The sequence below is a fragment of the Aotus nancymaae genome, unplaced genomic scaffold (genome assembly GCF_030222135.1).
Source record: "Aotus nancymaae isolate 86718 unplaced genomic scaffold, 86718_ANA_hifiasm-v0.15.2.pri h1tg000014l, whole genome shotgun sequence".
Classification (NCBI taxonomy): domain Eukaryota; kingdom Metazoa; phylum Chordata; class Mammalia; order Primates; family Aotidae; genus Aotus; species Aotus nancymaae.
The window spans coordinates 67,907,930-67,935,387 of NW_026988425.1; the positions used below are offsets into that span (position 1 = coordinate 67,907,930).

The 27,458-nt window shown below is 37.7% G+C and overlaps 1 protein-coding gene and 1 pseudogene across 2 annotated transcripts in view; one reads left to right on the top strand and one right to left on the bottom strand.

The window, feature by feature from the left end:
• The window catches only part of POLK (DNA polymerase kappa), a 124,812-nt gene that overhangs the window by 30,681 nt on the left and 66,673 nt on the right, over nt 1-27,458 (top strand). For both annotated transcript variants that reach the window (XM_012462142.3, XM_064376058.1), the window contains exons 2-3: nt 19,022-19,169; nt 25,058-25,177. In XM_012462142.3, coding sequence (XP_012317565.2) covers nt 19,035-19,169; nt 25,058-25,177 — 255 coding nt within the window. In that variant the 5' untranslated portion in view covers nt 19,022-19,034. The remainder of the gene's footprint in view (nt 1-19,021; nt 19,170-25,057; nt 25,178-27,458) is intronic.
• LOC135275010 (U7 small nuclear RNA) lies at nt 8,703-8,759 on the bottom strand (annotated as a pseudogene).

The window sequence follows — 27,458 nt, forward strand, 5'->3', positions numbered from 1 at the left end:
CTGTCTTCCAGGGTTTTTGAAGTTTTAGGTTTTGCATTTAAATCTTTAATCCATCTTGAGTTGATTTTTGTACATAGTGTAATGAAAGGATCCAGTTTCAGTCTTATGCATCTGGCTATCCAGTTATCTCAGCACCATTTATTGAATAGGGAGTTCTTTCTCCATTGCGTGTTTTTGTTGATTTTTGTCAAAGATCAAATGATTGTAGTCATGTGGTCATACTTCTGGGCTCTCTATTCTGTTCCATTGGTCTATATGTCTGTTTTGTACCAATACCATGATGTTTTGGTTACTGTATCCTTGTAGCATAGTTTGAAGTCTGGTAATGTGATGCCTCCAGCTTTGTTCTTTTTGCTTAGGGTTACCTTGGCTATTCAGGCTCTTTTTTGGTTTCATAGGAAATTTAAAATAGTTATTTCTAGTTACAGTTTTTTGAAGAATGTCATTTGTAGTTTGATAGGAATAGCACTGAATCTATAATTTGCTTTAGGCAGTATGACTCTTTTAACAATGTTGATTCATTCTATCCATGAGCATGGAATGTTTTTCCATTTGTTTGTGTTATCTCTGATTTCTTACAGCAATGTTTTTTAATTCTCATTGTAGATATCTTTCACCTCCCTTTCAATATCTGGTTAGATATTTTATTCTTTTTGTGGTTTTGTGAATGGGAGTGCATTCCTGATTTGGCTCGCAGCTTGGAGATTTTTGGTATATAAGAATGCTACAGATTTTTGTACATTGATTTTGTATCCTGAAGCTTTGCTGAAGTTTATCATATCAAGGAGCTTTTGGAGTTGGGCGTGGTGGCTCAAGCCTGTAATCCCAGCATTTTGGGAGGCTGAGGCAGGTGGATTGCTTGAAGTCGGAAGTTCAGTACCAGCCTGACCAACATGATGAAACCCTGTCTCTACTAAAAATACAAAAATTAGCCAGGTATAGTGGTACATTCCTGTAGTCCCAGCTACTCAGAAGGCTGAGGCAGGAGAATCACGTGAACCCAGGAGGCAGAGGTTGCAATGAGCTGAGATTATGCCACTGCACTCTAGCTTGGGTGACAGAGCGAGACCGTGTCTCAAAATAAGAATAATAATAAAAAAAGAGATTTTGGGCCGAGACTGTGAGGTTTTGTAGGTATAGAATGATATTGTCTGCAAAGAGGGATAGATTGAATTCTTCTCTTCCTATTTTTCTATATGCCTTTTATTTCTTTCTCTTGTCTGATTGCTTTGGCTAGGACATCCAATACTATGTTGAATAGGAGTGGTGTGAGAGGGTATCCTTTTCTTTTGCCATTTTTCAAGGGAAATGCTTCCAGCTTTTGCCCATTCTGTATGATATTGGCTGTGGGTTTTTCATAGATGGCTCTTACTATTTTCAGGTATATTCCTTCAATGCCTAGTTTGTTGAAGGTTTTTAACAGGAAGAAATGTTGAATTGTAACAAAAGCCTTTTCTGCATCTGTTAAGGTAATCATGTGGTTTTTGTTTCTAGTCTGTTCATGTGGCGAATAACATTGATTTGCATTTGTTAAGCTAACCTTGAGTCCCAGGGATAGAGCCTACTTGACCCTTGTGGATTAACTTTTTGATGTGCTGCTGGATTCTGTGTACTAGTATGTTGTTGAGTATTTTTGCATCTGTGTTCATCGAGTATATTGGCCTAAAGTTTTTGAATTGTGTCTCTGCTAGGTTTTGGTATCAAGATGTTGCTGGTCTCATAGAATAAGTTATGAAGGGGTCCCTCCTACTCAACTTTTGGAGGAGTGTTAATAGGAATGGTATGAGCTCTTCCTTATACATCTAGTAGAATTTGTGAATTCATCTGGTCCTGGTCTTCTTCTGGTTGGTAGGCATTTTTTTTTTTTTCTGATTCAATTTGGAACTCATTATTGGTCTGTTCAGGGATTCAGTATCTTCCTGATTCAATCTTGGGAAGATATATTTTTCCAAGAATTTGTCTGTTTCTCTTATGCACGTAGAACCATTAGGTTTTCTAGCTTATGTGCACAGAGGTCTTCATATGTGAATATTCACTTAGGGTGGCCTCGGCAAGATATATTAGGAAAAGTTATAGATTAGTCTCAAACTGTTTGGAAGACTGAAAGGTTTTATTGGAGCAGGTCAAAGGTGGCCTGCTGGTCCATTAAGCTAGGGAGAAGATAGTGACCAGGCTTTCCCAGTTAAGTCTGTTCACCCCACATCCCTTTGTCTCTAACTGTTTACTCATGTAAACTTTGTGCTGGATAGCCCTCTGAGTGAGAGATCAAAGGGGAATTACCTGTTAATAGTGTTTACTCTGTGCCCAGAACCTAAAGCTTTTATCATTCATAAAACCACTCTTGTAACCATGTTAATTATCCACAAGTGTGTTAACTTAGAACCTCTGTTGTAAAATCTTGATGGAATAAATGTGTGGATGGACAGAGGGTTTTGGTCGATAGGTTGCATTTTGCCCTCTGAAAGCAGCCAATGGCCATCCCTAGCTCATTTGTATCACTGCAATGGTGTGAAAATGCATTCATTCATCTGTTGTTGACTCTGGGTCTGTAGGTCAGACTTCCTCAGGTGGTGGTTGACGTCTCATTCATAATGGCCGCTGATGATTTTTTGTGTTTCTGTGGGGTCGGTAGTAACATACCCTTTGTCATTTTAAATTGTGTTTATTTGGCTTTTCTCTCATTTTTTCATTATTAGTCTAGATAGTGGTTTATCTGTCTTACTAATTCTTTCAAATAACCTACTTCTGGATTCACTGATCTTTTGTATGGCTTTTCACGTATCAGTTTCCTTCAGTTAGGCTCTGATTTTGGTTATTTCTTGGTTATTTCTTGTCTTCTGCTACCCTTGGTTTGCTCTAGTTTTTCTGTTTTCTGTAATTGTGATTTTAGGTTGCTTATTTGAGATCTTACTTTTTTCTTTTTGATGTAAGAAAAGAAAAAAGTAATTTCATGCTATAAACTTCCCTCTTAACACTGCTTTGGCTGTGTTTGAGAGATTCTGGTACATTGTATCTTTTTTCTCGTTAATTTCAAAGAATGTTTTGATTTCTGCCTTAACTTCATTATTTGCTTAGAAAACATTCAGGAGCAGGTTGTTTAATTTCTATGTAATTGTGTGGTTTTGAATGATTTTTCTTAGCATTTATTTATATTTTTGTTACACTGTGATAAGAGAACGTGGTTGGTATGATTTTGGTATTTTTGAATTCGCTAAGGATTGTTTTATGCCAATTGTGTGGTCTATTTTGGAGTATGTGCCATGTGCCGATGAAAAGAATGTGTATTCTGTTGATTTGGGGTGGAGAGTTCTGTAGATGTCACTGAGTCCATTTGGTCGTATGTAGAGTTCAGATCCTGAATATCTTTGTTAGTTTTTCACCTTGATGAGATGTCTAATATTACCAGTGGGGTGTTAAAATCTCCCACTATTATTGTGTGGTTATCTAAGTCTCTTCATAGGTCTCTAAGAAGTTGCTTTATGAGTCTGGGTGCTCCTGTGTTTAGTGCATAAACATTTAGGAAAGTTAGGTCCTTTTGTTGAATTGAGCCCTTGGCCGTTATGTAATGCCCCTCCTTGTCTTTTTTGATCTTTGTTTATTTAAAGTCTGTTATGTTGAAATTACAATAGCAATCCGTGCTTTTTTCTGAGTTCTGTTTGCTTTATAGATTTTTCTTCATCCCTTTACTTTGAGTCTGTGGGTGTCATTGCATGTGAGATGGGTCTACTGAAGACAGTGTACCATTGGGTTTGCTTCTTTATTTTTTGAGACAGAGTTTCGCTCTTGTTACCCAGGCTGGAGTGCAATGGCACAATCTCGGCTCACTGCAACCTCTGCCTCCTGGGTTCAGGCAATTCTCCTGCCTCAGCCTCCTGAGCATCTGGGATTACAGACACGCACCACCATGCCCAGCTAATTTTTTTTGTATTTTTAGTAGAGACGGGGTTTCACCATGTTGACCAGGATGGTCTCAATCTCTTGACTTCGTGATCCACCCGCCTTGGCCTCCCAAAGTGCTGGGATTACAGGCATGAGCCACCGCGCCCGGCCCGGGTTTTGCTTCTTTAGCCAAGTTATCATCCTGTCTTTTAATTGTGGTGTGCATTCAAGGTTAGTATTGATGTTTGCAAATTTGATGCTGTCATGTTGTTAGTTGATTATTCTGAAGACTTGTTTGTGTGGCTCTTTTATAATGTCACTGGTCTGTGTAGTTAAATGTGTTTTTGTAGTGTCCACTAACAGTCTTTCCTTTCCATATTTAGCACTTCCTTCAGGACCTCAGTAAGGCAGGTATGGTGGTAATTAATTCAATTAGCATTTGCTTTTTGAAAAGGATCTTATTTCTCCTTTGCTTGTGAAGCTTAGTTTGGCTGGATATGGAATTCTTGATTGAAAATTTTTTTTTAAAGAATGCTGAACATAGGATCCCAATCTCTTCTGGCCAGTAAGGTTTCTGCTGACAAGTCTGCTGTTAGCCATTTAATGGGGTTCCCTTTGTAGGTGCCCTGCCTCTTCTCTCTAGCTACCTTTAACATTTTTTCTTTCGTTTTGACCTTGGAGACTCTGATGACTATGTGCTTTGGGATGGTCTTCTTGTTCAGTATTTCACAGGGATTCTCTTCATTTCCGGAATTTGAATGTTGGCCTGTCTAGTGAAGTTGGTGAAAATTTCATGGGCAATATCCTGAAATATGTTTTTCAAGTTGCTTACTTTCTCTCTCTCTCTTTCAGGGTTGCTGATGAGTCATAGATTTGTCTCTTTAACATAATCCCATATTTCTTGGAGGTTTTGTTCAGTCTTTATTGCTTTTTCTTTATTATTGCGTGATTGGATTATTTCAGAGAACTAGTCTTCAAGCTCTGAGATTCTTTCCTCAGTCTGGTGGATTCTGCTGTTAATACTTGGGATTGCATTATGAAATTCTTCTGGTGTGTTTTTCAAGTTTTATCAGTTGAATTTGGTTCTTTCATATAATGGCCATTTGGTCTATTACCTCCTGTGCTGTTTTATTGTAATCCTTAGATTTCTTGGATTGGGTTTTAACTGTCTTCTCTATGTCAGTGATCTTTGTTCCTATCCATATTGTGAATTCTGTGTCTGACATTTCAGCCTAGTTAAGAACCATTGCCTGGGAACTAGTGTGGTGATTTGGAGGTAAGAAGACACTCTGGCTTTTTTTCTGCTAGAGTTCTTGTGCTGGTTCTTTCTCATTTGTGTGGGCTGATGTCCCTTCAGTTTTTGATATTGCTGTCCTTTGGATTTTTTCTTTTTTCTTCTTTGATGCCCTTGAGGATTTGATTATGGTATAAGGTGGGTTCAATTGACTAGCTTTGATTCTAGTCTGCTCCTGGGTCTTGGAGGATCCCCCTCTGATTACTGTCTCTATGCCTGCATTTTTTGGGGGTGTTCTTGTCATCAGGGGCCTCAGCTGGCAGACAGATTGCATTCTTGCCACATCAGCCCTAATCTGCTATTTGTGTGCTTCCTGGGAAAACATGGGGTTGTGCCTGCCTACAGAGTTCAGGTGGAAGTAGGAACCCTGGGTTGGAAGTTTTAATAGATGTGGCCCATCTGGCTATAAGAGGCAGGATGGGTGGAATTGCCTGCTCTGCTATCTGGGTGTTTCCAGGGCAACAGGAGGCCGTACCCCTCGGCAAATTCAGGCAGAAGTAGGACCACTGGACCAGAAGCTCTAGCAGGCATAGCTCTCCTGACTACCAGTGGTGGGGGTGGATGGAACCACCCACCCTTCCCCCTGGGTGTTTGCTGGGACAGACACCACTGTGCCCACCACTAGCTGAGTTCCCACAGAAGCAGGACCCCTGGGCTAAAGCTCTAGCATATGTTGAATATGTTGACCCCCCGCTCCCCCACCCCACCCCAGCTACCAGAGGCAAGGGTGGTGGTAAGGGTGGCACAGTCTCCTGTCTGGGTATTTACTCGGACAACAGGAAGCTGTGCCCTCCTGCGAGTTCACACAGACGTGGGGCCTCTGGGCCAGAAGCTCTCTCAAGCATTGCTTACCTGGCTACCAGTGGCAGGGGCAGGTGGGGTCATGTAATCTGCTGTCTTGGTGTTTCCTGGGATGACAGGAAGCTGCCTCCTTCAGCTGAGTTCACGCAGAAGCAGGACTGCTGGGCTAGAAGCTCTAGCAAGCATTACCTGCCTGGCTACCTGTGACAGGGGTAGGTGGAGTGGCTGGCCAAATTCTGGCTGAAGCAGGACCACTGGGCTGGAAACTGTTGCTGAGCCCCATCCAGCAAGGAGTAGTAGAACAATCTTAATGCTTTCAGACACTGCAGCTGCGACCTCTACTGGGGCTATAAAACTGGTGCTGGTCTACTCCAGGGCCCAAGGCTTGTAGAGGCCCTTGGACTTCAGAGTTGCCTCTACCAAACATCCCAGTGGCTCTCTTCCTCAGTCTAGAAGCGTGGGGAGTGAGGAGACGAGGTAGCCCGGGAAAATCTCCCATACTGTCTTGCACAGAACCCTGTGGAAAGTGCGAATCTCCCTGAGGCCTCACTCACCCTTTCCAGTGTTGGTTAGGTTCTCTTGGCTCTGTGCTCAGCCCAGATAAGGTACCTAGCTTCATTTCTCCTGCTTTCTGTGTTCCCCTGCTGCCTTGATAGATCTCAACATTGTTTCTCAGATGATCAGCCTGCAGGATCAGTGTTCTTTAGCTATTTAGCTTATTCTCTGTGAGAGCAGCACACATGAGCTACTTCTAGTCTGCCATCTTGGCCCCACTAACCTAACTCATTTTTGGATGTTACATTCCATCACTTCTGCTTCTGCTATATTCTATCTGTTAGAAGCAAGTCTCTTAGTTACACATTATGGCATTAGTTTGTTGTATCTTTCTTGCTTTTCCTAGCATCTGTGAAGTATTACTGAAAGTAATTATTTAAGTAGTGTTAGAAAATGTATATTTTATAATAATTATTTTAGTAGTGTTAGAAAATGGATATTTTCTTTGCAGTTCAAATTTATTTTCTAGTACATTTTGTAGTATAGAAATAAGTGCTTTATATGCTGGAGGTTGCTGTTAACACTTTATGAATTTTCATAATGCTATACCATGTTCACATAACAGTGTCAGAATTAGCCTTAAACAATTTATTTGCATTGGGCAAGTGTTTTTTCTCAAAAATATTAATTCAGTGGGCTTTGCCAATATGCTAATACCATTATGATTTAAAATTCTGATCTGATAAATTTAAGCTCTTGCCTTTTAATAAAGATGATTATTTTGACCTTTTAGAAATTATAGTCACATAGCCAAAACCAACAAAGGAAGACTTTTTCATGGCTTTTAGAGCTTTAACATTGACATTATCCTAAAATTCAAATCCAGGTATTTTAGTTTAATTTAAATTAAAAAACCATATTAAGATAACCAAATCTAGACCAGGTGAAGTGGCTCACACCTGTAATCCCAGCACTTTGGGAGGCCAAGACAAGCAGATCACCTGACGTCAGGAGTTTGAAACCAGCCTGACTAACATGGTGAAACCCCATCTCTACTAAAAATACAAAAATTGGCTGGGCTTGGTTGTATATGCCTGTAATCCCAGCTACTCAGGAAGCTGAGACAGGAGAATTGCTTGAATCCAGGAGGTTGAGGTTACAGTGAGCCGAGATCCCACCACTGCACTCCAGCCTGGGCAACAGAGTGAGACTCTGTCTCAAAAAAAAAAAAGATAATCAAATTTAGATTTGAGACTCTCAAAAAAAAAAAGATAATCGAATTTAGTTTCAAAATAAATTTTGAAACTAATACCTAATGTTGAATTTGATCTCCTGATGTTTAACTGTGTTAATGCATTGTCATAATGTGCTTGGAATGACTGATTTAAAAGTCACATCTATGACTGTCTAGAATACTTGTAAAAACACTTTATATTAATGAAACCTGACAAGTGAATGCATTTTTATGGGATAGGCACCATTTGTTCTTTCTTACTTCCCTAAAGTTAGTTGGTACTTTCTGTATGTGTGTGTGGCAGGGGATAGAGGGTGATATTTTTTCACTTGTCATTTATTTAGTAATAAAGATTTTTGTTGGTGTTTTGTGATTTCTCAATTATTACATGCTAATATTTGCACCCAGCCCTGTGGGCTTGATCACATTTTAGATAAATAAGTAAGAATGAAAGTGAGTGGAGAGAATTCACATCTAATGTATGCTTATTGTGTGTTTATGAGGTGTATATTATCACACATTTAAGCCTCAACAACCCTGGAAAGTAAGTATTACAAACCAGAATACCAAGATTCATAGTCTTTGAAATAACTTAAATTGCCCAGGAAGACACAGCTAACAGCTAGCTAAGTTTCAGAGTTTAAATTTAAATCCAGGTCTATCTGGTTTCAAAGCATATACTTCTTGCAGTATATCATAATGCCTCTTTGGGGCTAAACTTTTTAAAAGTCTTCTTAAACAGCATGTTTAGATCTCATTAATTTAAAAAAAATTATCAGTAATCTGGACTGCTTTTTCTTTTATGAAAAAAATTAAGCTAACATAAACCACATATTAAGCTAACATAAACCACATATTGTGATAACTCATGCTCTTTTTCATAAACCTTCCATTAGTATTTTTTGAAACTTCAAAAAAATTACCAAATAAAAACCAAGTTATGGTATCTCAAAGGTGAGAGAGATATCATCTCATCAATTTTTGAAGGGGCAGGGTGGTGGGAGCTTTCTGGTGAAGACCAGAAAACCTACTAAATTCTAAAAAACTGTAACATTCATCTCATCAATTGAGAATATTTTTACTAATTTGGTATAAATCCCAGATGCCATTGTTTAGTATCAGATGCTTTTTATGTAATATGGGTTTAAGTGTTTTAGTTTTGTTTTTTTGAGAGTTTTGTTCTCATTGCCCAGGCTCGGGTGCAGTGGTGCAATCTTGGCTCACTGCAACCTCCGCCTCCTGGATTCAAGCAATTCTCCTGCCTCAGCCTGCTGAGTAGCTGGGATTACAGGCCCACACCACCATGCCCAGCTAATTTTTTTGTATTTTTAGTAGAGACGGGGTTTTGTCATGTTAGCCAGGCTGGTCTCAAACTCTTCACCTCAGGTGATCCACCTGCCTCAGCCTCCCAGAGTGCAGGGATTACAGGCGTGAGCCACCATGCTCTGCTGTTTAAGTGTATTTTTATAGCACAGGGTTAATAATAGTTTCCAAATTGACTGTCAGTATTTTGAAAGTAGAGCTCTTTTTTAACAGTATGATCTTGGAAAAAATTTTATCAAGGATTTTTGTTTTTTAATTTATTGGGCAGGAGGAAGGTATGTGGGTATGTTTCTAAATCATTTTGGCTTAATCACTCTAAGACCACAATTTCTTGCTGGTGTTTTTTTTTTTTTTTACCATGTTTGGCAAGTTCTGAAGCAGCATTTTTGAGATGTTTCATTTTGTTTGTTTTTGTATTTAGGCATGTATGATATGACTAGGAAGATAACAATGATTTTCAGAGTTTACTTGTGGAAACCATCTTTTAAAATTCATCAATAGTAAACAACTGTTATTTGAAACTGTTATTGCAGTCTTTGAGTTGGTAACAATCTCAATATGTTAGTGTTCACATAAATACTTCTTACTCTGTTTCTTTCTTTTCTTTTTTTGAGATAGAGTGTTACTTTGTCACCCAGACTGGAATGCAGTGGCACTTTCATGGTTCACTGCAGCCTAGACCTACTAGGCTTCAGAGATACTCCCACTTCAGCTTCCCAAGTAGCTGGAACTGCCCAGCTACTTTTAAAATTTTTTTGTAGAAACGGGGGTCTCACTCTGTTGCTGGGGCTGGTCTCAAAACCCTGGGCCCAAGCAATACTCCCACCTCAGCCCCGCAAAGGGCTGGGATTACAGGAATAAGCCACCACACCCTGCCCACATACATACTTCTAAGGAATTTGGAGAATCAAATCAATGAAGGTTACTATGAGTGTTCCCCTTTTTGTAGGCTATCCATTTATTCTTTTATATTAGTGATAGAATACATATGAAGAAATTACAGAGGAGCTGTAGAGTAGCATTAGTAGAAAAGAGATCTAAGAAAATATTTGAGGTTTTTATCTAAAATTTCATTTGAACAGAGTTATGTTGCTAAGGAGTTTTAAACCCCTACCATACACTATTAGAGCTGTAAGAAAACTAAAAAATGAGTAGCAGTGGATCAAGAAACAATATCAAGGTTAGAACTCAGAAGAAACTTAGGAGCAGTTTGGCAAAGGGGACAATTGAAAGGATCATTTTTCCAGGACAGGAAAATAATAATAGCTTATACAATTCTTTTTGATTTTATGAGATATCGTCCTTCCAATAGTGTGGAGTGGAGTGTAGAGATAAATAGTACAATATCTCAATTTCTTACTTGTAGTGTAATGCTAACCTATTATCCTGGCTTCTGTTGTAATTTTTTTTTTTTTTTAAAGATACAGGTCCTATCACCCTGTCTCTTAAAAACTCTTGCTCTGTTGCCCAGGCTGGAGTGCAGTGGCATAACCATGGCTCACTGCAGCCTCCAATTCCTGGGCTCAAGTGATCCTCCTGCCTCAGGATCCCAAGAAGCTAGGACTACAGGCACATGTCAACACACCTGGCTGGTTATTTTTTTTATAAAGACAGGGTCTCACTATGTTGCCCAGGCTGGTCTTGAGCTCCTAACCTGAAGTGGTCCTTCCACACTTGGCCTCCCAAAGTGCTGTAATCACAGCCCTGAGCCACTGCACCTGTCCTAATTTTGCATTAAAATCATAATATTCTAGATTATAAAACTTAAAAAATAACAGTACCAAAAAAGGTACTACAGGAGAAACGTTTTCTCCTTTTCTAAGGACAGAGTATGAACTGTCCCTTAAGACCTGTGCACTTTACTGAAACAAAATTAGCCTGTTTAGCATCCCTTTTTTATGGATAGATATTTTTGCTGACATCTAGTGCCCAAAGAAATAAACTCCCAGCCTATCTCCTTCATGTTGAGTCAACATTCCAAGAAACAATCAACTTCTATAAGATAAAAACTTAAATTTTCACAATTATTAAATGTCTTAAGTATGTTTATTTCTGAGTTAAAGTTTTCATTGTTAAAGAACCTGGAAGAATTTTTATAAAATATGCAACTCATCATCCAAATAGAAACTTAAAGACTTGGGGCTTGGGGAATTTGCCTCTGAATTGACACAGTAGATAATATGTTTATATCAGAATATGTTCATTCTGTCAAAAGAAGATAATTTCTGCTTATTGTTCTATAAGAGTGAATTTAATGTCTTTAGGATGAAATAGAGTATAGGTTTTTAAATTGCCCTCTGTCCCGTTCTTCTTCATTAGAACCACTTAAATGAATAGAAAAAGGAAAAAGTCAGAAGAGAATATAGGCATGGTTCTCACAAGACAGGCCTTCTGTCTCTGGTGTTTTCTTTTAGCATATATATTCTTGGTTTAGGATCTATGGGGTTTCATTATTTCTGTTATTTCTCTCAGTGACACATATAAATGAGAATATCTTTCAAATCCAGTCTAAAATATTTTTGAAAGTTTTTGCCTCTTATTTTGCAAAAATATTAAAAACTAAAGCTAAAAATTCAAAGTTGCACCTGTACTTTTGTTCCTGTCATATAAAAATTGTGGCCATATGGTTTCCATGTTTGTTTTCATGTATCTGTTTGTAAAATAACTGACAGACATGGAAAAATAATGTGTTAAAGTCTTGAGATTGTGATTTTTTATTTTCTTGAAATTTCAAAAAGTATTTTTACAATAAATGAAACTGAAAATAAATTTTAAAGTAGATCATATAAGATGGATTGGTTTGAAACTTACTACTTTAAATGTAGGGTAATATTCCTAATTCGATTAATTGTATTTATGGAGAGTAGAAAGAACATTTAATCACAGTCTGAAATTTTGTGTTGGATACTTAATCTGTTCAAAGTATTAAATATTTGAATATTTGGGAGTTTTAAAATAGTATTTGTTCTTAAGTTTAATAAAGATTTTCTGAGGAAATTATTACATTTGATTATTTACAGTGTATTAGAAATAGGAAACAAGCTCCACCTAGGAACTTGCTGTAGTTTAGCTTTTCATATTCATACTTCTTACCTCTCTCTCTTTCTCTCTCTCTCCCTTTCCCCCCTCCCCTTCTCTCTTATTACTTTTGGTATATTTTACATATTTTCTGGTAGATTAATTCCAGGTGACTTTGATCACAGTGTGATATTTTCTACATAGTTTTGTTTACGTTTTATAGGTAGGAGGACCCCTACCATACTAAAACTTTTTCCTTGGAATTCCTTCTTAAAAATCCTAAGTTTCATTGTTCAACACCCACCTATGAGTGAGAACATGTGGCGTTTGATTTTCTGTTCTTGTGTCAGTTTGCTGAGAATGATGGTTTCCAGGGTCATCCATGTCCCTACAAAGGACACGAACTCATCATTTTTTATGACTGCATAGTATTCCATGGTGTATATGTGCCATATTTTCCCTGTCCAGTCTATCAGCATCACACACTGGGGTCTGTTGAGGGGAAATAGGGGAGGGACAGCAGGGGGTGGGGAGTTGGGGAGAGATAGCATGGGGAGAAATGCCAGACATAGGTGATGGGGAGGAAGGCAGCAAATCACACTGCCATGTGTGTACCTATGCAACAATCTTGCATGTTCTTCTTCACATGTACCCCAAAACCTAAAATGCAATAAAAAATAAAAATTAAAAAAAAATCGTAAGTTTCCATCTTTACCACCAGAAACAAAAGTTTGCCTTATATGTGTGTGTATAAATATGTGTGTATGTGTGTATATATGTGTGTGTGTGTGTATGTGTGTGTGTATATATATATATATATATATTTTTTTTTTTTTTTTTTTGAGACGGAGTCTCGTTCTGTCTGGCCCAGGCTGGAGTGCAGTGGTGTAGTCTCGGTCCACTGAAGCCTCTGCCTCCCGGGTTCAAGTGATTCTCCTGTCTCAGCCTCCCAAGTAGCTGTGACTACAGGTGTGTGCCACCACACCTGGCTAATTTTGTATTTTTATTAGAGATAGGGTTTCACCGTGTTGGGCAGGCTGGTCTCGAATTCCTGACTTCAGGTTATCCACCCACCTTGGCCTCCCAAAGTGCTGGGATTACAGGTGTGAGTCACCGCTGTGCCTTATATTTTTAACTAGTAACCTGAGTAGTCAGTGGTAGAATTAGACTGGAAAGAATTTGAGTATTTTCAGAGAAAGTGTCCTTTTAGACCAATATGCTCAGAGTTTGGTCCTTTGAGTTGTGTATTACTCTTTGTGCTTCTGAGCTGAAGTTAAACAAACTATATTCTGTAATATCAGGCTATAAAGATGTTTGATCATTTCCTCTTCAAAAAAAACTTGTTTATAAAGTCGCAGTTATGTCCATTCATAGGATTTTGGACTTTGGATATGATACTGCGTAGTGATCATAGGAAAAATACTAATTTGGAAGCAAAACAAAACCAAAATTCATCTGTAATATCTGTGAACTTTGGCTTTTTCTTGGGGATACTTACATTGTACCCTGTTCCCTTGTATAGCCTCTGGTCTTCATTGTAAAGGGAGAGAATTAGGAAAAGAGAGACCAGTGATTTTCACAGTTATACACTTTTGGCTTTATTTTATTATTATTATTTTAGAGAAAGGGTCTCACTGTTGCCCAGACTGGAATGCAGTAGCACAGCCATAGCTCACTCTAAAATTTTTTGTGGAAATGGGGTCTTGTTTTGTTGCCAGTGTGTTCTCAGACTACTGATCTCAAGGAATCCTCCTGCCTTGGCCTCTCAAAGTTCTAGAATTACAGGCCTGAGCCACTATACATGGCCTGGCCTTAACTTTAATAGCAATGACAACTATTGACTGAACACTTAGGTGCCAGATACTATACTAGGCACTTAACTTACATTATTTGCTGACCTCACAAGTCCATATGAAGTAGAACGAAATCTTCTTTTCCAGGAAAATACAGAAAAATCATTATACTTTGTGGTATTATATGATCATCTCTACTAGGAGCTCGCTTTCAATTTAAGGATTTCTAGAAAAAGAAACTCATTGAAGAACTAATGGGAAAAACAAGAGTAATCAGGACTAATGAGAGATTTTGGAAATCTGGAAAAATAAATACCAATAAAAAACAAAAGCAGGCTCAGTACAGTGACATAAATGATAGTGCTAAAAGAAACTCATAATGATCCCAATATCTTAAACCTTAGTATGTTGTTTATTACCTTAGTTGTCCAGTGTTTTTTCTTTGGTTTACAAATAATTGAAAAGGATTGCCGGGCACAGTGGCTAACACCTGTAATCCCAGCACTTTGGGAGGCCGAGGCGGGCAGATCATGAGGTCAAGAGATTGAGACTATCCTGGCCAACATGGTGAAACCCCGTCTGTACTAAAAGTACAAAAAATTAGCCGGGCGTGGTGGTGCGTGCCTGTGGTCCCCTCTATTCTGGAGGCTGAGGCAGGAGAATTGCTTGAAACCGGAAAACGGAAGTTGTAGTGAGCCGGTATTGTGCCACTGCACTCCAGCCTGGCGATAGAGCAAGACTCTGTCTCAAAAAACAAAAAAAAAAGAAAAGGATTTAATCAAGTAAATTATACAACATAATCTCCATAAGAATAAATATAAAGTAGACTCTTAAATATTCTAATACAAGTCCCTAAAGGCTTTGATAAATCAATTTGCATATCAAATATCTGAGGAAAATAAGATTTGTAAACTGGGACGTTATTTAGCACATACAATCATTACATGTTTAATGTTGAAACAGGAAACACTACAAGTATTTTTAAATTATTAGCTTCAAAAAACCAGTTTTTCTCCTGATTTTTATTGTGATTATGTGATCTTGCTTTGTGAATTAGAGAATGAGAAAAATGATATAAACTGAGATTGTTCAGTCATTCAACAAATACCTGTTGAGCACCTACCCTGTGCTAAGCATTATTTGAGGTATTTTGGATATATCATTGAAAAGAAAAAAAGAAAATGAGTTCCCTGTCTTCATGGAGCTTACATTTTCACAGGGGAGATAGATAGTAAACATAACATATCTTAGAAAGTAAGAGCTGTGAAAAAAATAGGGCATTGGGAAGAGCAGGTGAGAGGGGCAATTAGGCTATAATTTTAAAGAGGGAGGTCAGGGTAGGCCCTCACTGACATTTAAGCAAAGGCTTGGAGATGTGGGAGTTTAGTCAAGAGGACATCTGGCATAAGAACCCTCTAGGAGAAGAACATAGTCAGTGCAAAAAGACCACAAGATTACAGTGTACCTCAGAGAGTTGAGAAACAGCACAGAGACCAGTGTGACTCTAGAGTAATGTGCAAGGCAGAATATTAGACAGACAGGAGAGTAGATAGGTAGCAGAGATCCAGGTTCCACAGGGCCTTGAAGGTCATTTTAAGGACTTGGGGTTTTATTCTCAAGTGAGATGAATGGCACTGTACAGTTTTCAGCAGAAAAATGACATGATCTTACTTGTGATTTGAAACAATTCATTGTACTACTGTGTTGATAATTGGCTATAGGAAAAAAAGGGCAGAAGCAGAGAGACTTATTTAAGAGACTACTGCAATAATCCAGCAGGAGATAATGGTGGTTCAGATGAGAGTGAATGCAGTGAAGAGAATGAGAAGTAGTTAAATTCAGGGTGATTTTGAAAGCAGAGCTCACAGGATTTCCTGATAGTTTGGATGTGGGTATATGAGAAAGAGAGGGGTCAAAAATGACTCCTAGGTTATTTGCATGACCAACTGGAATGGATTGGAGTTGCCCTCAGTGGAGACCAGGAAGGCCAGAAGTGGAGCTGGTTGGAGGGGATGGAGGCAGATTAAAAGATTACTTTTAAACATGTTAAACTTGAAATGTCAGACAGGTATTTGGATTGGTGCTATAAACCTGTAAGTCACTGGCATGTAGATGATACTAAACATATACCTATGAAACTGGACAAAAGTTTCATGGTAATTAGATATCAGTAAGCAGGAAGGTAGTCAAAAACTACCTATCACAATTTTGCCTTGTCCCAGGATTGCCTGTAGCCTAGTTCTTCTGACTCAAGCACCAAAACCAACTCTTAGTTTTTTTGGTTAGGTTTGGTTTCATTGAGACAGGTTCTTGCTCTGTTGCCCAGGCTGGAGTGCAGTAGCATGACGGCCTTGACCTCCCAAGCTCAAGTGAAACTCCCAACTCAGCCTCCAAAGTATTTTGGACTACAGGTGCACATCACCATACCTGGCTAATTTTTTACTTTGATTTTTATTTTTGTAGAGATGGAATCTCACTGTGTTACCAGGGCTGGTGTTGAACTCCTAGGCTTAACCAATCCTCCTGCCTTGGCCTCACAAAGTGCTAGGATTACAGCTGTGAGATGATGCACCTAGCCTCTTCTCAGTTTTTTGGCTAAGGCATTAATGTATCATATATAAGGAGAAGGCATTAATAATATTTCTTTACCTTTTATACATTTCATTATTTAAAGGGCAAGACGGCCAGGAGTTGTGGCATGCGCCTTCAATCCCAGCTATTTGGGCGGCTGAGGTGGGAGGATCACTTGAGCCCAGGAATTTAAGTCCAGCCTGGGCATCCCACTCCTGTCTCTAACAAACAACAACAGCCAGGTGCAGCCTCCCAGCTATTTGGGAGACTGAGGTGGGAGGATCACTTGAGCCCAGAAATTCAAGTCCAGCCTGGGCATCCCACTTCTGTCTCTAAAAAACATCAACAGCCAGGTGCAGTGGCTCAAACCTGTAATCCCAGCTCTTTGGGAGGCTGAGGCAGATGGATCACTTGAGGAGTTTGAGACCAGCCTGGCTAACACGATGAAACACCGTCTCTACTAAAAATACAAAAATTAGCCAGGCATGGAGGTGTGCTCCTGTAGTCCCAGCTACTTAGGAGGCTGGACTCAATATGATAGTTGAAGACAAACAAAAATCAAATGACGAAAACAAAAAACTAGCCTGTATTCCCCTGGGCACTGCAAAACAACATCTATACCAGTGGATCCTGTACTTTGGGACACATTGGAGTTACCTGGGTATCTCTTTAAAATACTCCTGTGTAGCTCCTACTCCCATACCTTTTGATTTATTTGGTATCACATGAGCTTTGGCATCACAGCTCTCCAGGTGGGCCTAATGTGCAGCAAAGTTTGAGAACTACCAAGATGTACACTTTTTTTCCTAGTGGAACTACCAGTAATAGCCACAGTATTCACAGTCCCAAAATTCTTTTTATTCTTTGCTGGTGCCAAAAACAGAAGCAGCATTGTTAAGGGAAGATCCTCAAGGCAAAGTGGAGCAAATGAGCCCTCTCTAAATCATACAAATAAGTCACAATCATAATTTGTTGTAGATTCATGACAACTGTTCACCTGACCACTTATTTGTAGCATACATGAACCCCAAATTGGAGGCAACCATGATGTCATGGAGTCTGCATCAGAGTTGAAATAAGAAGGCTTGCATTCAAATCCCAATTCTTCTACTTACTAACAGTTATGATGGGCAATCCATTTAATCTTGCTGAAGTTCTCATTTTTTCTCCCTAATATGAGAATAACCAGATCTGTTTTGCATGGTTGTAAAATATCTTTAAAAGCTAATGTATGTGAAGGTAAACTATAAAGAAGTATATAAAGATATTAAAGAATTATTATTTGAAAGGATTTTTTTAACCTTAGAGGTGACTTTCTAGGTAATATTTTTCTGTATGTTTTCATTGCCTTAAAAATGGAGATCTGCATACAGTAGATAATAAATGCACTTGAGCTTAACGTGTAGTAGAGGAAATATTATTCTGTATTTCTAAACCATGTTTTAATCTGGGTGGAAACTTAAGTTTTTGACTGATACCTGGGTTCCAACACATGTGTTGCACTTATGAGCAAATTTGTGTCAACAGACATGTTCTAAGTGTCAGGTTTGTTATCTTTTTGTATGGAGAATAATATCTATCTTTCAAGGCTATTATGGCCCTCACATGTAGTGCCCCTAAGCATAGTAGCTAGAACAGAGCATACAGAAAATACTAATTCCTTTCTTCCTTCCAAGTATATCATAATCTTTTGATAGTACAGATGACCCTTCAAGACCCTGCCCATGCACAATCAAAAATTCACATACAACTTTTGACTCAAGAACATAACTACTTATAGCCTATTGTTAACTGGAAGCCTTACTAATAAGATATACAGTTGATTAATACATATTTTGTATGTTATATGTATTCTGTACTCTATTTTTACAAGAAAGACAGAGAAAGGAAAATGTTATTAAGAAAATCATAAAGGAGACAAAATATATTTACTATTCACTAAGTGGAAGTGGATCATAAAGATCTTCATCTTCATTGTCTTCACACTGAATAAACTAAGGAGGAGAAAGCAGTGGGGTTAATCTTGCTGTCTTAAAGGTGACAGAGGTGGAAGAAATTCAAATATAAGTGGATCCTCTCTGTTCACACCTGTGTTGTCTAAGAGTCAACTGTAATTTTTAAAATCCAAGTAATAATTTTTAGTAGCTAAAAATTCTTAACTGTCATTTAAATTTTTGTTTTGCTGATTTCTATATCATTTAAAATGTTTTAAAAACATTTTTTGTTGATGTATAATGGATGTACATGGTGTCCCTGCCCCTCCCTCCAACAGATGGTTTTTTTTTTTTGGAGACGATTTTTGCTCTGTTGCCCAGGCTGGAGGGCAGTGGTGCTATCTCGGCTCACTGCAACCTCCACCTTCCAGGTTCAAGTAACTCTCCTGCCTCAGCCTCCTGAATAGCTGGGACTACAGGCATACGCCACCATGCCCAGCTAATTTTTTGTATTTTAGTGGAGACGGGGTTTCACCGTGTTGCCTAGGCTGGTCTCCAACTCCTGAGCTCAGGCAGTCCACCTGCCTTGGCTTCCGAAAGTGCTAGGATTACAGGCGTGAGCCGCTGCATCCAGCCACAGATGGTTTTAAAAGCAATGTTTATCTCTTTGTTTTTTCAGATAAGTTTATACCATGGATGGCACAAAAGAGAAGAATGACAGTTATAAAGATGATGTTCTGCTTAGGATGGGACTTAATGATAATAAAGCAGGAATGGAAGGATTAGATAAAGAGAAAATTAACAAAATTATAATGGAAGCCACAAAGGTATGTTTCTTTTTTCTTTTGATATGTGTAATTTAATGACCTTTTAACTTTCTGTTTCAAAGAAAATCATTTGAATATCATTTTTATTTAAAATTTTAATATTTTAATATTTATTATTTTTAAACTACAAAAGGTAATGAAATAATCTCCCTTCTATTCTGTTGCTCTTGCCATCCAGCTTTCTATTTTACATGCATATAACGCATATAAAAGCAAAAAAAAATACAGGTTCTGTTCACTTTTTTTTTTAAACCCAATAGGAGAAATTGTTTTGGTGTTTGGATTTTTTTTTTTTTTCAGTTAATATAACTCGCAGGTCTTTCTGTACAAATAATTAAAGATCTTCATTCTTTTTATGCCAGAGTGTGTAGATATAATGTAATTTATTGAACCAGTCCAAAAGTTTATAAACATGTCATTTGTAGTCTTTTATTTTTACAAACTTTACTAGTAAAGTAGTGAATAACCTTGTACTTTATAACTTCCTATATGTGCAAGTATAACTGTAGGAGAGATTCCAAAAGTGGAATTGTTCCACCAGCTACACTTAGCACAAAAGAATATATACATGTGTGATTTTTATGAATTGCCAAATTACCCTCCATGGTGTTTCTGTCAATTCACACTTCCACGACAAATCTGTGAGAGTATGTATTACCATACTGAAACTGTGCCAACACTGTGTATTACTAAACATTTGTATTTGTCAATCTGAGTTAATATAGCATAGCCTTATTTTGTATTCCTCTTATGAAAAATGATATTGCATATCTTTTCTTTTTTTTTGAGACTGCGTCTCACTCTGTCACCCAGGCTGGAGTGCAGTAGCACACTAATAGCTCATTACAGCCTCACCCTCCCCGGCTCAAGTGATCCTCCCACCTCAGCCTCTGAAGAGTTAGGACAATAGGCACATGCCACCAAGCTTGGCTGTTTATTACTTGGTAGAGATGAGGTCTCACTGCATTGCCTAGGCTAGTCTTGAACTCCTGACCTCAAGCAATCCTTCTACCTTAGCCTCCCAAAGTGCTGGGATTATAGACATGAACCAGTGTGCCTGACTGCTCTTTTGATATTCTGAAAATTATTTGTATTGCCTTTTTTATGAACTCTGATTATATGTTCTGTACACATTTGCATATTCAATAATTAGTTATCTTTTGACTTTGCTTATGGTAGTGTCTCCTTTGCAGAAATTTTTTGTTGCTTCATTTTATGTAGTTGAATGTCAACTACATATGGCTTTCTTCAAGGGCATAAAAGAATTCTTTAAATTCTTTAATTTTTTTACCACTTTTTTGTTTTATTTATATATTATAGAATATATATGTATTTATTATCAATGTATATCAATATTAATATGCATTAATATATAAATAATATGTAACATATTAGCATGTTATATATGTTATGTGTATCAATAAACATAATACATGTATTAATATACATGTAGAAAGATGTAAACTGTAAGATTCTTAGGAAATGCATGCTGATGTCCACAGCATCTTACTTTCAAATGGTTTAGCCAAAAGGAGGGCAAAGTGTGTGTTTGTGTGTGTGTGTATGTACACTTACACTCTTGCACACATACATACACAGAAGTTGGTAGAGAAATCAAATGTAGCAGGATATTAATTGATGAATCTAGGTAAGGATATATAGGTGTTCATTGTACTATTTTTTCAACTTTTGCAGATTTGAAAATTCCAAGATAAAAAGTTAAGGAATTATCATTAATTTTGTTAGCCATGAAAATGTTTCTATGATGAAGTGGGAAAATTGCCTTATTTTTAAAAATGCATACTGAAATTCTCTGTGGAACAGCTAAATATCTTGATATCTAAAATGTTTCACTTGTAATTAAGCATATACACTACAATGTTAATAGTTGTTAAATCTAAGTAATAGTTTTATATGTGTTTATTGTATTCATGTTTTTTCTGTGTTTAAGAGTTTTTTGATATTCTCTTCATAAAAATGTTCAAAAAAAGAAAAAGAATAAAACCTATGGATCTAGTTTTTAGGTTAAGAAATATAATATGTAGGTTATCCTAGATGTCCCTATCTGATCCTCCCTCTCTATTCTCTGTGTCCAGTACAATTTATTAAATAGTCCATCCTTTTCCTACTGATCTGCTGTGCTTTCTCCTCTGTTCCACTGGATCATTTGCCTATCTTTGTATGTATACATGTTTTTTATTGTCCTACTTTATAATAAATCTTGATATCTGCTAATACAATTTCTTTTTTTACACTTTGTTCTTTTTTTAAGAATATCTTGAGTATTCTTAAAGCTTTGCTTTCACATAAATTTTATGTGATAGATATTAAAAAATATAGGCACATATATGATCGATACATATTACATGATTGGTATATAAGCATATATAGAATAATTTATATTCCTCTAGTGTATGGTGAGCTTATCATAAATGGTATCTTGTTTAAATTGGAATTCTCTAAGTGTTACTATTCCATGGCAATACAATTTACTTTTTTAAAGCTCTTACCAGAAAATTTAAAATATACAGAAAACTTTAGAGAATAGTAAAGTAAATCCCCATATAATCATCACCTAGCATCAACAATTACCAACATTTTTGCAAATATAGTTTTATCTGTCTTACCCTTCCCCTACTGACTTTTGGAGCGGGAAGTAGAGTATTTTAAAATAAATCCTAATAAATTGGACACATTTCTAGAACTTTGCAATTTTTCAAAATGGACTCAAGAAGATACAGAGAATCTAAATAGACCTACAGTAAGGAAATAAATTAGTAATTAAAAATCTTCCCATCAAAGAAAAAAGACCAGGCCATGTTGGCTTCTATGGTGAATTTTATCAAATACTTAAAGAAGAAATGATACCAATATTCCAGAAGCTCTTCTAGAAAATAGAGAAGAATGGAATACTTTCCAACTCCTGTGATGCCAGTATCACCCTGATACCAAAGACATTATGAATGCAAAAGTCCTCAAAAAATATTAGAGGACTGATTCCAATAATATATCAAGAAGATTAAGCACTATGACCAAGTGGGATTTATTTTAGGAAAGCAAGATTGGTTTAAGATCTAAAGATCGGCCAAGCTCATGCCTGTAATCCCAGCACTATGAGAGGCTGAGGCGGGTGGATCAACTGAGGTCAGGAGTTCAAGACCAGCCTGACCAATATGTGAAACCCCGTCTCTACTAAAAATACAAAAATTAGCAGGGCATGGTGGTGTACATCTGTAGTCCCAGCTACTCCCAGCTACTCGGGAAGCTGAGACAGGAGAATTGCTTGAACCCAGGAGGCGGAGGTTGCAGTGAGCCGAGATCATGCCACTGCACTCCAGCCTGGATGACAGAGCAAGACTCCATCTCAAAAAAAAAAAAAAAAAAAAAAAAACGCAATCTAAAAATCGATTAATGTAATACACCATATTTAAAAAAAGGGCAAAAACTACACGATCATCTCAGTCGACTCAGAAAAAGCATATTTTATAAAAATCCCACCATCATTCATGCTGAAAACTCTTAACAAACTTGAAATAGAAAGGTACTTCCTCAATCTAGTAAAGGGCATCTATCAAAAAACCTATAGTGAACATAATACTTTATGGTAGAAGGCTGAACACTTTCTCCCTAAAATTAGGAACAAAGCAAGAATGTCTACTCTCATCTGTTCTATTCAACATAGTCCTAACAGTTCTAACCAGTGCAGTCAGGCAATACAAATAAATAAAAGGGCCAGGTGCAGTGACTCACACCTGTAATCCCCTAGCACTTTGGTAGGCCAAGGTAGGAGGGTCACTTGAGCCCAGGAGGTTGAGACTAGCCTGGGCGACATAGTGAGATCCCATCTCTTAAAAACAAAGCAAAACAAAACAAAACCCTCACACCATACACAAAATTAACTCAGAATAGACTTAAAGAGCCCAAACAATACAACTTTTAGAAGAAAATTTGAGAAAGCCTCTGAGAACTTCAGTTAGGCAGAAATTTCTTAGATATGATATCAAAAACACAGTCAGTAAAATAAAAAGTTGAATTAGTCCTCATCAGAATTTAAAATGTTTACACTTCAAAAGACAGCAGTAAAAATAAAAAGATAGGTCAGGTGTGGTGACTCACACATGTAATCAAAAGGCTTTGGAAAGTTGAGGTGGGTTGATTGAAAGTTTGAGACCGGCCTGAGCAACATAGCGAGACCCCCATCTCTTTAAAAAAAAAAAAAGAAAAAGAAAAAGATGAGCAACATACCTTGGGTAAAGTATTTGTAAAAAAAACTATCTGATGAAAGACTTACATCCAGAATATGCAGAAAATGTCTATAACTCATTAAGACAAGCAACAAATCAAAAAAGTATTCAAAAGATGTGAATAGACATTTCAGTAAACATGATATACAAATGGCTCTAGGCACATGAAAAGGTAGTCAATATATGCCAGGCGTGGTGGCTCATGCCTGTAATCCCAGCACTTTGGGAGGCCAAGGTGGGCGGATCACAAGGTCAGGAGATTGAGACTATCCTGGCTCTACTAAAATTACAAAAAAATTAGCCGGCATGGTGGCATGCGCCTGTAGTCCTAGCTACTTGGGAGGCTGAAGCAGGAGAATCGCTTGAACCAGGGAGGCAGAGGTTGCAGTGAGCCGAGATTGTGACACTGCCCTCCAGCCTGGGCAACAGAGCGAGACTCCGTAAAAAAAAAAGATGGTTAATATCATTAGTCATCAGGGAAATACAAATTTAAAAACCACAAAGAGATGTCATTCATGCTACTGTTGCTTAGAATGGCTATAATAAATAAGACAGTCACAAATGATGGCAAGGATGTGGAGAAATTGAAACCCTCCTACATTGCTGATGGGATTGTAAAATGGTTCAGCTACTTTGGAAAATAGACTGGCATTTCCTCAAAAGATTGCATATAGAGGTACCATATGACACAGAAACCCCACTCCTAGGTACATACCTGAGAGAAATGACAACATATGTCCACACAAAAACTTGTGTACAAATTTTTATGATAGCATTTTTCATTGTAGCCGAAAAGTAAAAATAAGCTAAATGTCTGTAAGCCAGATACATGGATAGACACTGTTCAGTGATGGAATGATGAGCAGTTTTTTGAATTATTTTCTACATTTTCTTTAATGACTTCACATTAAATACTTGAAAATACTTTCTAAGGAGTAATTTTTTTTTCTTTTTTTGAGATGGAGTCTTGCTCTGTCACCAGGCTGAAGTACAGTGGTGTGATCTCGGCTCACTGCAACCTCTGCCTCCCGGGTTCAAGTGATTCTCCTGCTTCAGCCTCCCGAGTAGCTAGGACTACAGGCGTGTGCCACCATACTAGGACTACAGGCGTGTGCCACCATACCAGCTACTTTTTGTATTTTTAGTAGAGACGGGGTTTTACCATGTTACCCAAGATGGTCTTGATCTCTTGACCTTGTGATCCACCCGCCTCGGCCTTCCAAAGAGCTGGTATTACAGGTGCGAGCCACTGTGCCCGGCCTCTAAGGAATAATTTTTAATGCAACAGATAACTGATGATCCAACCCACTAAGGCCTTTGATATGCCCAGTGGATCCTACCTAGGACATGCTGTTCTTTTCTGGATGCAAATGTGTGTTCATCTCAGAGAGCTCGTACTGTGCTAAGTACTGCCTCACAACAGTCCAATGATTTAGTTAACTACTAATGAATTCATCTTACAAATAAAGAAACAGATGTAGAAAGACTAAATAATTTTAGCGTCACCTAGCTCATAAGTAGTAGAGCTAAGTTTTACATTTAATCTTCTGGTTCCCAAGTTTGTGCTCTTAGCCACCAGGTTATACTACAGTGATGCTTTCCTTCAGACATTTTTCTTATGCTTTGTTTTGTTTTCCTCCATAGGGGTCCAAATTTTATGGAAATGAGCTCAAGAAAGAAAAGCAAGTCAACCAACGAATTGAAAATATGATGCAACAAAAAGCTCAAATCACCAGCCAACAGCTAAGAAAAGCACAATTACAGGTATTAATTAAATGGTTAAATAGAGCAGAAGCTGGTAGAATAGTAATTGACAGTTAAAATGCATTATCAAGTCATAACTGAAAACAAGATGAAATGTAAATCTTCATTATATTGTAAAGCATACATATTCAGCAAACGAACATACTGTGCTAAGTGTTGCTCTATTCACTTATATAAAGACTCCACACCTAGACATTGTTACCTCTGTTATACAGAAGAGTAAATGACATTTTAATTAGGTCAAGTAACCTGCCCAGGTTGATAGGACAGGCAGTTGGCAGAACTAGGATTTAATCCAAAGCGTATGTTCTTTTTATTGTATACGTACTTGGCAGCTAGAAAAGACCACAGGATAAATGTAGCATGTTTTCTGCAATGCTGATTTTGCAAAAAATATTTGAGGAATATGTTAATTAAATTGGAGAGTAACTTAAAACATAATCAGGTTATAGTAAAATAAAAAGTCACACTATAGATTAGAATGCCAAATGTACGTGAACTTTTAAGACAAAACACAAGACTTCTAAAACCTTGGAGGCTTTTTGCCTTCTCCAGGATCTTCAGGAAGTAAATACTCAAAATTTCCTCTTCTGTTAAAAGTTATTTCGGGAGAAAAAAAAGAAAAAAAAAATTATTTCAGGAGAAAAGTTTGGGAAGATCCAACTTGCCAGGGCACTGTGTGGTAGGTTGACAACTCAAAGCAGTCAAAGCAGTCAAATTTCTGCTAGTAATACAAGTCATAGCAAGAGAAGTTTACTCTTTATCAAAATCTGATCCAATGTTAACAAAGCTCTAGTCTGTAAGGTAACAATAAAATTGTATTAATCTAATATGCTACAAAATCATTCTCTTGTGATAAAGAGTTCAGAGATCATAAATTTTATGTTTTCTTTACCAAACTATAATGTGTCATTTTTGGTCATTTGCCTTCTCAGAACACAAGGTAATTTTTAAGTGGTCTTTTATTATGATGAAAGACGATTTATTTGTTATATCTTTTTTTTTTTTTTTTTTGAGACGGAGTTTCACTCTTGTTACCCAGGCTGGAGTGCAATGGTGCGATCTCGGCTCACCACAACCTCCGCCTCCTGGGTTCAGGCAATTCTCCTGCTTCAGCCTCCTGAGTAGCTGGGATTACAGGCATGCGCCACCATGCCCAGCTAATTTTTTGTATTTTTTTTTTTTTTTAGTAGAGACAGGGTTTCACCATGTTCCAGGATGGTCTCGATCTCTTGACCTTGTGATCCACCCGCCTCGGCCTCCCAAAGTGCTGGGATTACAGGCGTGAGCCACCGCGCCCGGCCCTTGTTATATCATTTTTAATGCTTCACAGCATTCCACTGTATGGAGGTACCATAATTTGTTTACCATATCCCACCTTGATTTCAATTTTTTGTTTCATAAGCAACCCTGTGATTATCATGCGTTTTTTTTTTTTGAGACGGAGTCTTGCTCTGTCACCAGGCTGGAGTGCAGTGGCGCAATCTCGGCTCACTGCAACTTCCGCCTCCCGGGTTCAAATGATTCTTCTGCCTCAGCCTCCCGAGTAACTGGGACTACAGGTGCGTGCCGCCATGCCCAGCTAATTTTTGTATTTTTAGTAGAGACAGGATTTCACCATGTTTACCAGGATGGTCTCAGTCTCTTGACCTCGTGATCCGCCTGCCTTGGCCTCCCAAAGTGCTGGGATTACAAGCATGAGCCACTGCCTCCAGCCTGTCATTCTTATCTTTGCACTCTAGTGCTGTTATTTTGACCAAAGATGCTGTCATTTTACATTTTCTGCATGAGAGTATTAATTTCCTCTTACAGTTGTAAGCCATTAATATTTCCTTATTGTGAAAATTTCCTGTTTTATTCTGTTTCTTAGTATATAGGCTAAGTTGCTAGCACAAGAGAGCAAAAATGTAATATTTTAAATAAGAGCTGCTTTCTTTCTCACATAAGTAAGTAGTTCTAGCTGGTGAGTGACTCTGATCATCATTTAGAGACCCAGGTTCTTTAAATCATGTTGTTCTATCATCCCCTGGTGTTATCTTTACCTGAATTAACAAAACTTAATTATCTCCAATCCATATTTCATCTCCTGGTTAAGGAAGAAAGAAAGAGAAAAAATTGAAGGCAAGTACAGTAATTCGCTATTAAACAAGTGAAAAATAAGTTGCACACATTACTTCAGCTCACATTCTTTGGCAAGAATTTAAGTTACATGGCCACACCTAACTGCAAGAGAAGCTGTAACTTTAGCTGGGTGGCCATGTGCCCAGCTGAAAGTCTACTA